Genomic DNA, 12238 nt, shown 5'->3' on the forward strand with positions numbered 1-12238 from the left:
AAGGCTTGCTTCCCGCCTACTTAACATCGCACACTCACGCTTTGGACACAAAACAAGAGACCGCGATCAAATAGTAAGGCCTTCGAAGATAGTTCACGCACCTCTTAGCCATCTAGCAAGGCATATCAACCATCTTATTAAGGCCTTCAAAGATAGTTAACACGCCTCTAAAACATCTACTAAGGCCTTTTGACTATCCTCAAAGGCCTGTCATACGTATTTAACGCCTATCTATTTTATTTGAAGGCATTTAAGCCATCTCCAAAGGTCTTTCGACTATCTTTTGAGGCCTTCGATAACATGAGTCCAGGATGGTGGGGATGCCCCATTTGTGGTTGGCGCATCTACGTTGAACGAAACCAGCCATCTTGGCAGAATGAGTTCCGTGGTGGTACATGCCGCTATTGATGGACAAAGACTGATAGCTGACATCGTGCTTGTGTATCCAGTATGGAAAGATTTCAACAATGGCCAAGTCACGGTAACTGGGGTTGGCATCTACGACAAATCTGAGGACTTCATCGCTCCGGTGGATTTCAATGCTCGATACGATGATGACGGATATGACAAGCCTAGAGCCGACGAAGTTTTGCTAGAACGGAAGGATCCCATCCAGGGCAGGTACGGATTTGCCATGCACGCTGCTTGCTGGGCGCTACTAGAAGAAGGGATGGGGCCCGCCAACACCGTCCCTGTCAAGAGAGTATTTCAGATTCTCGACTCGCTTCCTGAAAGACTAGGACTTTTCCAACTTGATTGTGGCATCGGTTCCGGAGCCAACGAGGCATGCCTTCCTTGGGAGCCTTGTCTTCCTTTGCAGTCGCCGGGCGGCCCATCATCATCTTCTGAGCCAACCGCTCCAGCTGCGACTGATGTGAGACGCAATGATGATACAGCTCGCGGGGCCCGCGCCAACCGAGATCATATCGTGGAGCGTGTCAAGGCACTTGTCGATATCGTGCAGCTACATCATGAAGTCCAAGAACTGGTTTCACCTTGGAACGAGGCCTCTGAGGTTGACGACACACGTTGGCGCATGGTAGCTGGAAGTCTGGAGCGTAGTACCAATGAGGTCATATATCCTCATCATGTTGGTTGTCGAGAGCTATTCCATAACACGATTTCCGTCCCTGAAGATATCTCACAGGTATCGGTGTCCACCATCCGAGATGGGCAATTTTGGACCCAGTTTGGGGGTCCAGACGGGGCTTATCTGGAACACCTGACTCGAGTGTCATTCTACGACTCTTCCCGTTTGGTCTTTGAGTATGACAGCAACGATATTCCGGCTGTCCATACATCATTTGGGAGGGCGGTAAAGCGGAATCATCAGGAAAAGGTGCACTTCGACATTGACGGCCCTGGCGGTGAACCCATCATCAGTGTTACTATCCGCCAGATTGTCCAGAACAACGAAGAGGAACTTGGCCCAACTGATGGGCTTTTGGGTTCTTTCGAGGTATGTCATTGTCTATTCACACGGCACATATGGGTCAGATTTGGGATTGACATACTAATGAGAGACTATCGTACTAGATTCGAACGAACAAGGGCACTCGCTGCTGCTTTCTCGTGGACGATGAGGATGATGATGAGGAAGGACGGGACATCAAAGTCATGGGGTTCGTAGCTAAGCCGCGTACTGAGGTCACTGGGATCTACGGGGCCCAGTATTTCATGGCAACTGGACTGGGGGCGCTAGGAATTATGACAACCCTGGCGAGCATTAGGTAAACTGTCATAAATAACCACATTTTCTGAAGCATGTCCCAGCCACAGACATCAGTTTGTCTACCAAAAGACGGATCATCAACCAGATCTAGATCTAGCTATGATATTAATGGAAATACAGTAGACTATCTTCAAGCCCAACACCAACAATGACTCAGGTGGTTAGCTCCCGGCTGTCCATTTCACCACTTATCAATGATGACGTGGACATTTCATGCTCAGTTCCTCCCCTTGTGCTCTATCAACCCAGTGTACCTGTTCCAGTTGTCGCTGTGCTGCTTCGGGGCATTGAGTGTGGTGGTCCGTCCCGGGGCGCCAAACTGAAAGGCTTGTGTTCCACAGTCCACTATGGGACGACCAGCTGACTCCTGATTTGATTCTGAGGTGAGGTTTGCGGTTCTGCAGAGATGGTTGTCCAAGAAGATACAACCGAGAGAGGGAGAGCCATGGTAGTAATACACTCGTTTCGACTCTTCCTTGTAGTCTGTTATTCATGGAGCGTGGTGCTGCAGCACCAGAAGGTGCCATCTCTCCGTGGCGGTGAGCTTACGGCCGCAAGAGATTGCCTACTCAAGCAATGATTTTGATGATCTTACCTCTCCAAGCACCATGATGGTGCTCTCATTTGGCGAGCGCTGCTAACACGATGTTAGGGGAGAGCTAATATGTTGATACACCAGCAACAACGGGCGGACAGTTTGGGGGTTTGGGATGTCTTGTGACAGTCAGTAGCTTGAACACGTCAATCTTGACGCAGAGAATTCCTGTTTAATGGTTGGTTTATAGGTGTATTCCTCGATTGTTCCCCATACCGAAGCAGGATATTCAAGAGGTTCTGGCTAGAACTTGTGTGTCACGGTGGTGGGTTCTTGTCACAAGGTGCTTCACTTGAAGCAGTCCAATTGAAGGGGGGAAAGATGGTTGTATTTCTCAAGTCCTGATAAGGTCTTCAACTTCCAATTTAAGCCACCCTAAGGTGGATCCAGTTCCTCTTCCCACAAACTACTGATGCCAATGACATATCGATTCGGGCCAGTGAGGTAACTATAGGATGTTCTACTATCAAGATAGACTTAGAGAGCTGATCTTTCTGATTGTTAAATTGTGTGTAAACATGGCTGCCGCTGCCCCTGACAGTAAGATGCCTACCTGATACCCCTAAGTCTTATCTTATCGCCAGCACCCCTATCTTGCAGGCTCCACCCGTCGCCCCACCAACCATTTGTGCTGTCAACAATCTAAAAGGGGGAAGCTCCCACACCGTGGACAAAATAACTGGCACTGCAAAACGCTGAATCAGGCGTCGAAAAATAGTTAATAGGCCCTGAAAAGAGTCAGGAGGCCTTAAAACATTGTCAAGAGGCCTTAACCGATAGCTAATGGGCCTTAAAAGAGAGTTAAAAGCCTTGTCTTTGTTCTGACGAGGCGTAGTTGTATTTTGCCTATCTCTGGCGCGTTCTTGCCTTCAACTTTCGCTCCTTCCACGCTGACCTCCACAGAGCAAAGTATTGTCTGAACTTTACTCACTCACGCGTCTCCCACGTGTCTCATCGGTGCAGATGAGATCACGAATCAGTTCACGAGTTGCAAATCACGAAGGCAGTCGCACCAAATAATGTAAATCAACACAATCTCATTGGTCTCTATACGCCCTAAATAGCTGCCCGTGATACCTTCCCTTTTCAAAGCGATACGAAAAGTAAAAAGTAGCGCGAAATAATAACTCCCTGATGATATCCCCAAACGCCTCCCATGCACGGTTATCCCGGGGTATCATTCCATCCCATCCCATATCCCCTGTATCCTTCCCACGAAACCAATCAAGCAACGCTGACTAGAAAAACCAACGAAGCATGCCGTTTACTCAGCCTTATCAGCAGGATATCCATGCTACTCAACAGTCCTAACAGGCAAGCAATAAGCAATCCCGCTGCCCAACCTACGCGTGGGGGTGTTGGCCGCGGAAGCGGGGACTGCAAGCGGCGAAGTAGCAGTCATCTGGCTAGCCTCATCATCCGCCATCTCGGCGTCGTCACCCGCGCCGTCCAGCTTCGCACAGGCATCATCCTCCTTCTTGATATTCTCAGCTTTGGTGGGAGTAGTCAACTGCAACTGGCCCAACTGAGGGAGACACTGCTCCTCATCAGAAGCGGTGACAAGGCTCGAGTTGCTGCGGAGATCTCGCATGTGGGAGACGATGTTGCTCAACTGTAAATAATCGCCACGTTAGTGTTTGAACAAATTGCAAAGGGCGCGAAGAGACTTACGGATTCATAAATCATATCCAACCCATCAGGCCCCTGTCCAGCACCATTCCCAACAGGCACAGCCGTTCCCGCAACCTTCTTCCGCTTCTTGCTCTGGTTAGCCACGCCGGCAGCAGCAGCCATGGCCGCCTTCCGAGCCTTGACATCCTCCGGACTGCCACTGAACTCAGGATGAGCCTTGACCTCATCCTTAAAAGTCTTGAGCTCGAGCTGCATCTGATTTAACCGACGGTTAATACCACGAATGCGCTCGAGAGTGGGCTTATTGCCGAGGAAGATATCAATCTCTTGCTCCACAGCAGCAGCGACTGACTTGGTGAACTTGCGCTCGAGGCGGTCGACGGCGGCATCCTGGCGGGCGATACGGCGGACGAGGAACTGGATGGCGTCTTCGGGGGTCTGGCATTGGTTGGCCTGGAAATCGGGGATGATTAGTTAGTATTGGAGTGAAACCAGACAGAACAGATGAGTGAATCGTCTTACAATGAACGTGTTCACATTATCAACAAAGGTCTGATAGCGACGGTTAAAGAAGCGCGCCTCTTCCTCGGTCATCTCCTCATCCATGTCGAAGAGGGGGCGGAGAGGCATGGCGTAGGAGCCGGTGGGCTGGGCAATCGGGCGAGGCTCGCTCTCACAGTTGAGATTCTCTTTGTGAGCCTCGAGGTACTCATCTAGGGGGATTGTCTTGCTCAAAGGCATGATGAGGAGTAGAGATAGGTAGACTTTGGATGTAGACGAAAGAAAGAGAGCAGAAGAGATAACTCGCGAGTGCAGAGGCAAGCCGAAGAGCTTTGAGAAGACAAAGGATGTCAGGAGGGTTTGGTGAAAGGTTGAACGGAAGAAAGCTGTGAAAGAGAGGAAGAATTTATAGAGCTCTCAAGGAGCAGAACCGTAGCCAGGACCCACTCTGGTGACTATTGTCAAGTGAATGGAATGAGGCAGTGACGTACGGGAGCAATATCGCAATCAAACGGTGAAATCTCTTCACTAGGCTGCCAATGCTTGCGTAGAAATCCAGTCAGGGGCGGTGTGACTTGGTGACTTGGGACGAAAGGAACGAATATGGCTGAGGGAAGAAGCGTACTAATGGATGTGTCCTGGGCCTTCGAGAGAGATCACGCAACCAGCAGTGTAAGACTTTACCTTCCCATAGTTTCCCAGAGGAAGGAAGGGAGCTCGAGATCAGACGAATCGATGGCTCTAGCACCAGATCAGACGAATCTAGTCCATCATGCTGGTTGACGCTCTTGGCACCGATCAGCTTGAGGAGACCTCCTTATCGTCTTACTATCGAGGTATTCAGCCGGTCCGGACACGCCATAGCAGAGATGACTAGCACTACAAAGTAGATTAACACAGGATAGCATACCAAACTATCCCTTATAAGATATATACTACCTTACCTTCCCTGTGGGAAGGATGTCCTTTTGCTTCCACCAGCACACTCCCCTTACCATGACCAGGTCCTCAATTCTCGGCCGCCAAGATGTCCAGGCTGCCCGGTCTGCCCTTCCTGCTCCTTCAACTTCTTTTCGGGCTCCTGATTGTTCACCTCAAACTCCCTATTTTTAAGCGCGACAAGCCCTTCTACGAGTCCCTCGGGGGATTGGTGGTAGCTACGACCGGCCGATACCAATGCCGCTCGTACGCCAAAGCGCAAACAAAATGACAAGACAGCTACTGATGACGAAAACCTGTAACTAATAAAGAATGTATAAACTGACGTTGCGCCGTATCTCGGGGTTTGGAAGCCAGCCCTCTACCGTCCGAGTTCTACGTCAAGAGAGAGAACGAGAAATGGATCGACAAAGCGATTTTTGTGGATCTCAAGAGTCAAAAGAAATCTCAATTCACGTCTACCAAACCCTCATCTCTACCAACCACCATCAACCACCCCTCTACTGCGAACTCCCCCCACTAATAGTCAAAATCTGCCCATTCACCCACCCGCCATCCTCACTACTCAAAAAAGCCACCACCCTCGCCACATCCTCCGGCACCGCGCACCGTCCAAGCGGGCAATGAGCAGCCATCAACCCCTCAATCTTCTCCTTCCCCCAATCCGGGCTTCCCCCGGGAATATAATGCCACGCATTCTCAGTAAACATATCACTCTTGATCCCCCCCGGCGCAACCCCATTAACCGTGATCCCCTTCACCCCAAAGTCCGTTGCGAAACTCTTCACCATCCCAATAACCGCCATCTTGCTAGCATTATACAGCGCATGATCCTTCACCCCCAACAACCCAGCCGCAATGCTCGTCATGAGAATCAACCGCCCGTTCCGCTCCAAATGCTTGTACGCCGCCTGCCCGACAAAGAACTGCGCGCGCGCATTAAGATTGAAGACGTGGTCGTACTTCTCCTCGGTCACCTCCTCCGTCTTGTCCCAGGATTCAGTCCCAGAGTTAGACATGACAATGTCGATCTTGCCAAAGTGCTTCTTGGCTTCCGAGAACAGGCGGTTGATCTCGCTGACTTTGGACACGTCGGCCTGGATGGCGATGGCCTTGGCGCCGTTCTTGTAGCTCTCGATCTCCTTGACCACCTCGCTGGCCGGGCCGGCCGAGGAGACGTAGTTGACCACAACAGAGGCGCCGCGCTTGCCGAGCTCGAGGGCGACGCCGCGGCCGATGCCACGGCCGGCACCGGTGACGAGGGCGACCTTGCCTTCGAGGCTGGCGGTGGGGACGGCGAGGACCATGGTGGTAGCGGTGATAAGGGACAGTACGGTGCTGTAAGTGATAAGACTGGCTCAAAGGGGGATTGGGTGTGGTTAATGGTCAAAGAAAAAACAATAACAAGACAACGAGAACCAAGAAACCAAAAAACCAAAGCCGGGCACTGCCTTTATTTCAAATTCACCATGTACATGTACATCCCTCGCCTCACGTACAACCTCCTCCCTTACTCTTACAAAAACGCCGGAGTTATCAAACCAAAAAAGTACTGGCCCTGCTGCAAATCACTACCCTCACGGTAGTCCGGACCTGCAGCCTTTTACTTCGGGGCTTCCCCGCCCCACTCCGCCCGCACACTTTGTACAACGGACTATGCAACGGGATTGCCCCGACCCCTAGTCCGGACTGCAACACCAAGTGCGACGGTGCCAAGATCTTAGTTTCTCCAGACTCTAGTCAGAAGTTTAGTTTCTCGCAACAGCCGACTGGTGAGACCCCCTTTGAAAGTACAGTGAGAGTCCGAAAGCGGTGGAGGGGAATGCCGATCCGTCTGTGTCTCCCTCCCTGGCGGAGCGGACCATGGTCAGCATTCCGTGTATTCTGAGTTCTGACTCCAACCCAGCGCCACGGTAAGAAAAGCTGACTGCATCCGTCCGCGGGCCCAGGACATGTCAATCCTCGCGACTCGGGAAGAAGTAAACTGCCAGCAAAGAAACCGGACGGCCGCTGTTTATAAGGCTCCGGTGCCCATTTCGGTCCCGAACATGACAAGGTCGGCAGACACCAAGCACCAAGCACCCGAATCATGTCCTTGGTGAGTGTTCCCCTCCTTTATCCGCCAGTTGTCCGTCCGTCAACAACCTCACTTCCTCTTGAAGTAATCCCCCCATAAATTCCTCACCTCCCTCACAATCCCAAACCTATTTGCCAGCACCCTCCCCGGGTTCATGTGCCTCGTCTGTGCAGCCTTATTCAGTGCCTTCCTTCTTGCTGCCTTCTCGGTCGTCTCCAACCAAATCTTTTGCTCCTCCACCACATTCTTGACTGTCCAACCCCTCAGCCCAGCCGGTAGTTTGTGGTCAACTGGCTGCGCCGGTTTGGGCGCCGGAGTCCCCCTGAACAGCCATTCACAGTATCTCTGTGCCTCCGCCTGTTCCTGGTTTTGCGGGTCCACGCCCTGGATGTTTGTCTTGCTTCGGAGAAGGTTCTCAAGCTGCTCCATCGTCGGGCGCTTGACGGGAACATGAAGCATGCACTGATTGATCAGCTCGCGGAGGTCACGGTCGATGTGCTTGAACTTCTTGTCGTTGAGGATGTAGCCACCAAAGCCATATGCGGTCGTTTCGGTGCCGTCGAGCATTTTGATCGTGATCTTTTCAGGCGAGGGTGGAAGTTCTGCGTGACAGAGGGACACCATTTGCCAGATTACCTGCGGTAGAAAATGTTAGTTGGTAGTTACATTGGTGATGATCTCCCGTTGGACTCACAAGTGCGATTTGATACAGGTTAGTCCACCAGTTGAAATTTCCAGCCGTCTCGGATTTGATCGTTCTTGGGTTTCCGTTGATGTAATCCCATTCTTCAGAGAATTGTTCCTTTCCTTGTCAGCAGTAAGCCATGTGGATTATGTCCAAAGGGGCCCTACAGATGTGTAAACTGATTGTTTGCCTCTGCCTCTCGAATTCCAGTAGTCCCAAGCGCTGGTATTCCCGTTGTAGATGTGGATCAGGCCCAAATCTGCAATCTAAAAGATATCAGCATCACCCAGAATACCAGAACACCGGGGGAGGGATAGCCTACTTTAGTCAAAGGAGCAAGGTTGTGCTGGTTTGCATCGAACTCATCAAACAAGACTGTGGACATTTGTTAGACATTCTATCGTGACAAGTAGAGGAGGGTCGTTCTAACTATTCAATGGGTCGATGTCATAATGGACCATCGTGTCTCTGTTATCGTAGGGCTCGAGTGGTCTGAGACCTCTTGCTGTTTCAGATACTTCAGGGACCTGTACTTTGCTCGGGTCGACGTCCCAAGGCATAAAGGCTTCAGGATAGGCCATCCCTATCACACCGCGAAATACTATCCTAGAAGTCAGTGTCAGTGGGGATATTTCAGCTCGCAAACTTACAACAATCAAACACTTGCCACAAAACCAGAGTCGGGAACGGCCTCCTGGTCATGGCAGCCCTGCAGATATGATCGTCCAACCGGCCACGATTCATAAACTAAATAAACAGCACCCTCTGGTTCGCATCCAGCTCTTTCCTCGCGTCTACTTTCATGTCGTGTTTGATTTCGTTCAAATCCAGCTCCTCAAACTCGCCAATTGGCACCGCCTCAATCACTTCGAAATCATCATCGCCATCGCCATCCTTGGGGTCACGTTTGCATTTTCTCCCCCTACTATCAATAGACGTAGGCACAGTCATATCCACCCCAGCCGCTGTCTGCCTCGCTATATTTCCCAGTCTGTTGATCGCGGCATCAGATATACCCCCCTCAGCCTGCAGGATAACCTGCTGCATGACGTGTTTCGCGCCCGCGGTCATGAGATGGGCCTTGACCTCACGGGGGATACACGTGTAATGGGGAAAGATGTCAATCTTGCACACGACCTGTAGCATTTTGTTGTCCTTGCCAACGGCGTCGTACATACTGGCCACGCCCAAACCACCCCAGCCAAGAATCTTAACCAGCCTGAAGTCAGCAACCGCCATAGTCGCAGCCAGTCTGTCGTTGGCCTCCAAGGCAGCCTGCCTGGTCTGTCCAGGACCTGCCTCGTCCCAGACCTCCTGGATTTTGTAGACAAAGTGCCTTGCGTGTTTGTTTCGGTAGCCCTTCCATTTCCCGGGCTTGGGGACTTGCAGTCTCATCAATGCCTCGTTGCCGGGGTGACCATAATTCAGTCCTCTGCGGAACTGGTCGAAGTAGTCTTGTCGCTGCCGCTGCATGTAGCGGAAGGCATTTAGATCTTTGATATCCTCCGTCTTCTGGTTAGCCATGTTGGGCGAGCTGTAGGTTTTTTCCCTTGATTTTCTCGGTGTTGTGAGGAAGATGCTGTGTCTATTCCGATGACCTCGTTAGCCATCCTTGAGGATACATTTTGGGCTTTAGTCGTGGGTGTAACCTGTTCCATTGACAAGGTCACAAAGGGCAGCATTTGTCAGCCGCGGCCATGGTGCAAGGCCATCTTCTCAATGGCCCTCGAAAGGGAGTCGCTGAACCGACAAAGCCCTTTGGATGACCCATCCATTTCCGGAAGGCGGGCTTAGATGTTGATGGCTGTCGGGACATGATGGTCGGTTGATGGCCGGGTGATGGAAGATAATTTTAGAGATGAAAGGTGAAACGCACAGCATTCTCCAACCCCACAAAGTCTGTGAAACAGGAGAATAGGCAGCGCCTGCAGCAAAAGTTACCCTGGCTCTTGCCATATAAAATGACATGACGTCTCTCACCCATGATCTTATCTTATCTAATCTCCTAGCCCAGAGCTAACACAGGGCGGCGTTGAACCCCTCATCTCTGCCCTCGTCTGACTTTGTCCCCTCTCTTTCTGGATATTGGATCCAGGAAAAGGGATGTGATACGATGAAATAATCTCCGGGACCCGGCTGACATATAACCTCACCTCAGCCGAGTGTTGCCCTCCCTGATGCGGGGTTGTCGGTCGACTTGCAACATCTCATTCCCCATCTTCTCTCCTCAGCAATTGGAGAACCAACATGTCTACAGAACAGTCCTAGTCATTGGTAAGATGATACGTGTCACACATCTTCCTGAGTCACTTGGATTGACAATACAGCAGGTGCCAATGGAGGCATCGGCTTTCAGCTGGCCACCAGGTTCTTAAAGGAGGGCTACAAAGTCTTTGGAACATACCGCCCACAGACAAAAGACGATGTCTCGGTTGCTGAGGTGAGGTGGGGCCGCCCTCAAGCGACAGCCTTGCTGTTCCTGATCCTGAAACTGAGACAGCTCGACGGAACCGGGGTGCAAAGCATCGAGCTGGATTATGCCAATGAAGAGTCCATCACCGCCGCTGCCAAGGGGTTTGCTGGTGAGAAGTTGGACATTCTCATCAATTGCGGAGCCATATACAACACCTAGGATGAGAAAGCCGTTGACCGAACAGACAGCCGATGACCTTCTCAGCCACTTCAAGATTAATGTGGTAGGCCCCGTTTCTCGCCTCCAAGGCATTCCTCCCGGCTCTGGAAAAGGCAGAAAATGCAAGGATCATCACCATGTCGTCAGACTTTGCCAGCGTCGCGGACAACACAGGAGGAAATGTCTGCTACCGCATCTCTAAGTCTGGCGTCAACCAGCTCAGTCGGACCATGGTCATTGACCTGGGGAAGCTAGGTTCCAAGATCAAAACGTTAGCTGTCCACCCGGGATGCCTCCAAACCAAGATGATGGAGTGGACGGGCGACGACAACATGGACGAATGCATGAGCAGTCTGGTCTCGGTGGTTGCACGGTTTGGCACTGCCTCGGGCACGGACCTTCCCAATGGCGGATATGTGAAATGGAACGGCGATATCATGGCGTATTAATAGCCGTCATCGTTCAGCCTCGTACCTAGAGAGTTGTCGAGGAAACCTTGGTAACCACGGGAGTGCACGAAGCAAGGCCAGGTGCGGCCAGGGCTCCGGACAAGCACCAAGGCAGCGATCAAAAGTGATGTGAGCCAAGACATGGCGAGGTGACCCTGCAGATTTCTGGAAAAGACACGCATTAGCACCCATCATGGCCCCCCTGGAAATCTGCATCTTGATTTGGACTCCACTGGAAATCTCATCAAGAAATGAGAAGACAATTGCTGCAAATCAAAAAGAGCGCGCGGCAATGGGACACGGGGACTGTGCCAGCACTGGCCAGGTGTGGGCGACTGGACTGGACCGTGTGATTTTAGCGGGGAGATCTCAGTGGTGGAGCGCTAGCGGCGGCAGCTAGTGAATGGAGCAACCTGCGGCCCAAATAGCCAATGGAAAACCTCGGTTCGGCAAGACAGAGAGCCATTGTTCGCTGTTGTCCCTGGCAACGCCAAGCACCCGGCAAGAAAACAAAGCTTGGAACAGCGATCATGGGCCCTCGTCGTCCCAAGCATCCCGGCAGAGCAACCATCTGCTGCAGCAAATCCATACTTTTGCTGCAATTCCCCAACCTCCAGATTTTTCCCACGAGACCTTCAAGCATCTTGCCTTGCCAATTCCAGCATCGCTCGCCTGCTTGCTTGCCTCCAAATATACACCAAGCCCAATTCGCGATTCGCGACATCGCGACCCTCACCGCCGCCCAGGCTCATCGCCGGCGCAACAGGTCTCTTTTTCGCGCGCACCCTCGCCGTCGACTGAGGTCGACAGCGACAGCGCGGCTCCAACTGCCCCTGCCCGCCTACTGTTCGGCTTGCGCTGAGAGGTAGGCACCTTGCTGTCTTGGTCCTGGGGCCAATGTTTACCCCGGTGGACCCGCAGAGCCACACTGGGCAAAACTGACAACGCCAATCATCCAGTCTCGATACCATCATCACCACCACGTCGTGATCTATT

The 12238-nt window shown here is 51.8% G+C and overlaps 6 protein-coding genes across 6 annotated transcripts; 3 read left to right on the forward strand and 3 right to left on the reverse strand.

Moving 5' to 3' along the window:
• Positions 1 to 376: 376 nt before the first annotated feature.
• On the forward strand, positions 377 to 1734 carry QC764_0080790 (uncharacterized protein; the record flags this gene model as incomplete). The annotated part of the gene is made up of 3 exons (XM_062940783.1): positions 377 to 380; positions 450 to 1459; positions 1537 to 1734. The coding sequence occupies 3 exons, from the start codon at positions 377 to 379 to the stop codon at positions 1732 to 1734; spliced, it is 1212 nt and encodes a 403-aa protein (XP_062799169.1).
• A 1584-nt stretch (positions 1735 to 3318) lies between these two features.
• On the reverse strand, positions 3319 to 5118 carry QC764_511875 (uncharacterized protein). The gene is made up of 3 exons (XM_062948411.1): positions 4482 to 5118; positions 3999 to 4412; positions 3319 to 3939 (listed from the first exon to the last, which is right to left on the reverse strand). The coding sequence occupies exons 1-3, from the start codon at positions 4698 to 4700 to the stop codon at positions 3622 to 3624; spliced, it is 951 nt and encodes a 316-aa protein (XP_062799170.1). The 5' UTR covers positions 4701 to 5118; the 3' UTR covers positions 3319 to 3621.
• A 781-nt stretch (positions 5119 to 5899) lies between these two features.
• On the reverse strand, positions 5900 to 7353 carry ARP2_2 (Actin-related protein 2; the record flags this gene model as incomplete). Its single annotated transcript, XM_062948412.1, has 2 exons — positions 5900 to 6752; positions 7328 to 7353. 2 exons carry the CDS (start codon positions 7351 to 7353, stop codon positions 5900 to 5902), a joined length of 879 nt encoding a protein of 292 aa, XP_062799171.1.
• A 192-nt stretch (positions 7354 to 7545) lies between these two features.
• Positions 7546 to 9685, reverse strand: QC764_511883 (uncharacterized protein; the record flags this gene model as incomplete). Its single annotated transcript, XM_062948413.1, is given in 7 exon segments — positions 7546 to 8112; positions 8171 to 8278; positions 8329 to 8427; positions 8484 to 8536; positions 8592 to 8762; positions 8812 to 8908; positions 8924 to 9685. The coding sequence occupies 7 exon segments, from the start codon at positions 9683 to 9685 to the stop codon at positions 7546 to 7548; spliced, it is 1857 nt and encodes a 618-aa protein (XP_062799172.1).
• Positions 9686 to 10160: 475 nt separating this feature from the next.
• On the forward strand, positions 10161 to 10793 carry QC764_0080830 (uncharacterized protein; the record flags this gene model as incomplete). The annotated part of the gene is made up of 2 exons (XM_062940784.1): positions 10161 to 10435; positions 10492 to 10793. The coding sequence occupies exons 1-2, from the start codon at positions 10339 to 10341 to the stop codon at positions 10791 to 10793; spliced, it is 399 nt and encodes a 132-aa protein (XP_062799173.1). The 5' UTR covers positions 10161 to 10338.
• Positions 10794 to 11673: 880 nt separating this feature from the next.
• Positions 11674 to 12232, forward strand: QC764_0080840 (uncharacterized protein; the record flags this gene model as incomplete). The annotated part of the gene is made up of 2 exons (XM_062940785.1): positions 11674 to 12107; positions 12202 to 12232. 2 exons carry the CDS (start codon positions 11674 to 11676, stop codon positions 12230 to 12232), a joined length of 465 nt encoding a protein of 154 aa, XP_062799174.1.
• Positions 12233 to 12238: the final 6 nt, after the last annotated feature.

The sequence above is a fragment of the Podospora pseudoanserina genome, chromosome 5, assembly GCF_035222485.1.
Source record: "Podospora pseudoanserina strain CBS 124.78 chromosome 5, whole genome shotgun sequence".
Lineage (NCBI taxonomy): Eukaryota > Fungi > Ascomycota > Sordariomycetes > Sordariales > Podosporaceae > Podospora > Podospora pseudoanserina.

Coding starts and splice junctions, on each gene's coding strand:
- QC764_511875 (XM_062948411.1), bottom strand. CDS start 4,700: ATGCCTTTGAGCAAGACAATCCCCCTAGATGAGTACCTCGAGGCTCAC. Junction 4,413..4,481: donor ATAATGTGAACACGTTCATT/GTAAGACGATTC, acceptor CCCGATTTCCAG/GCCAACCAATGCCAGACCCC. Junction 3,940..3,998: donor TGGATATGATTTATGAATCC/GTAAGTCTCTTC, acceptor GATTATTTACAG/TTGAGCAACATCGTCTCCCA.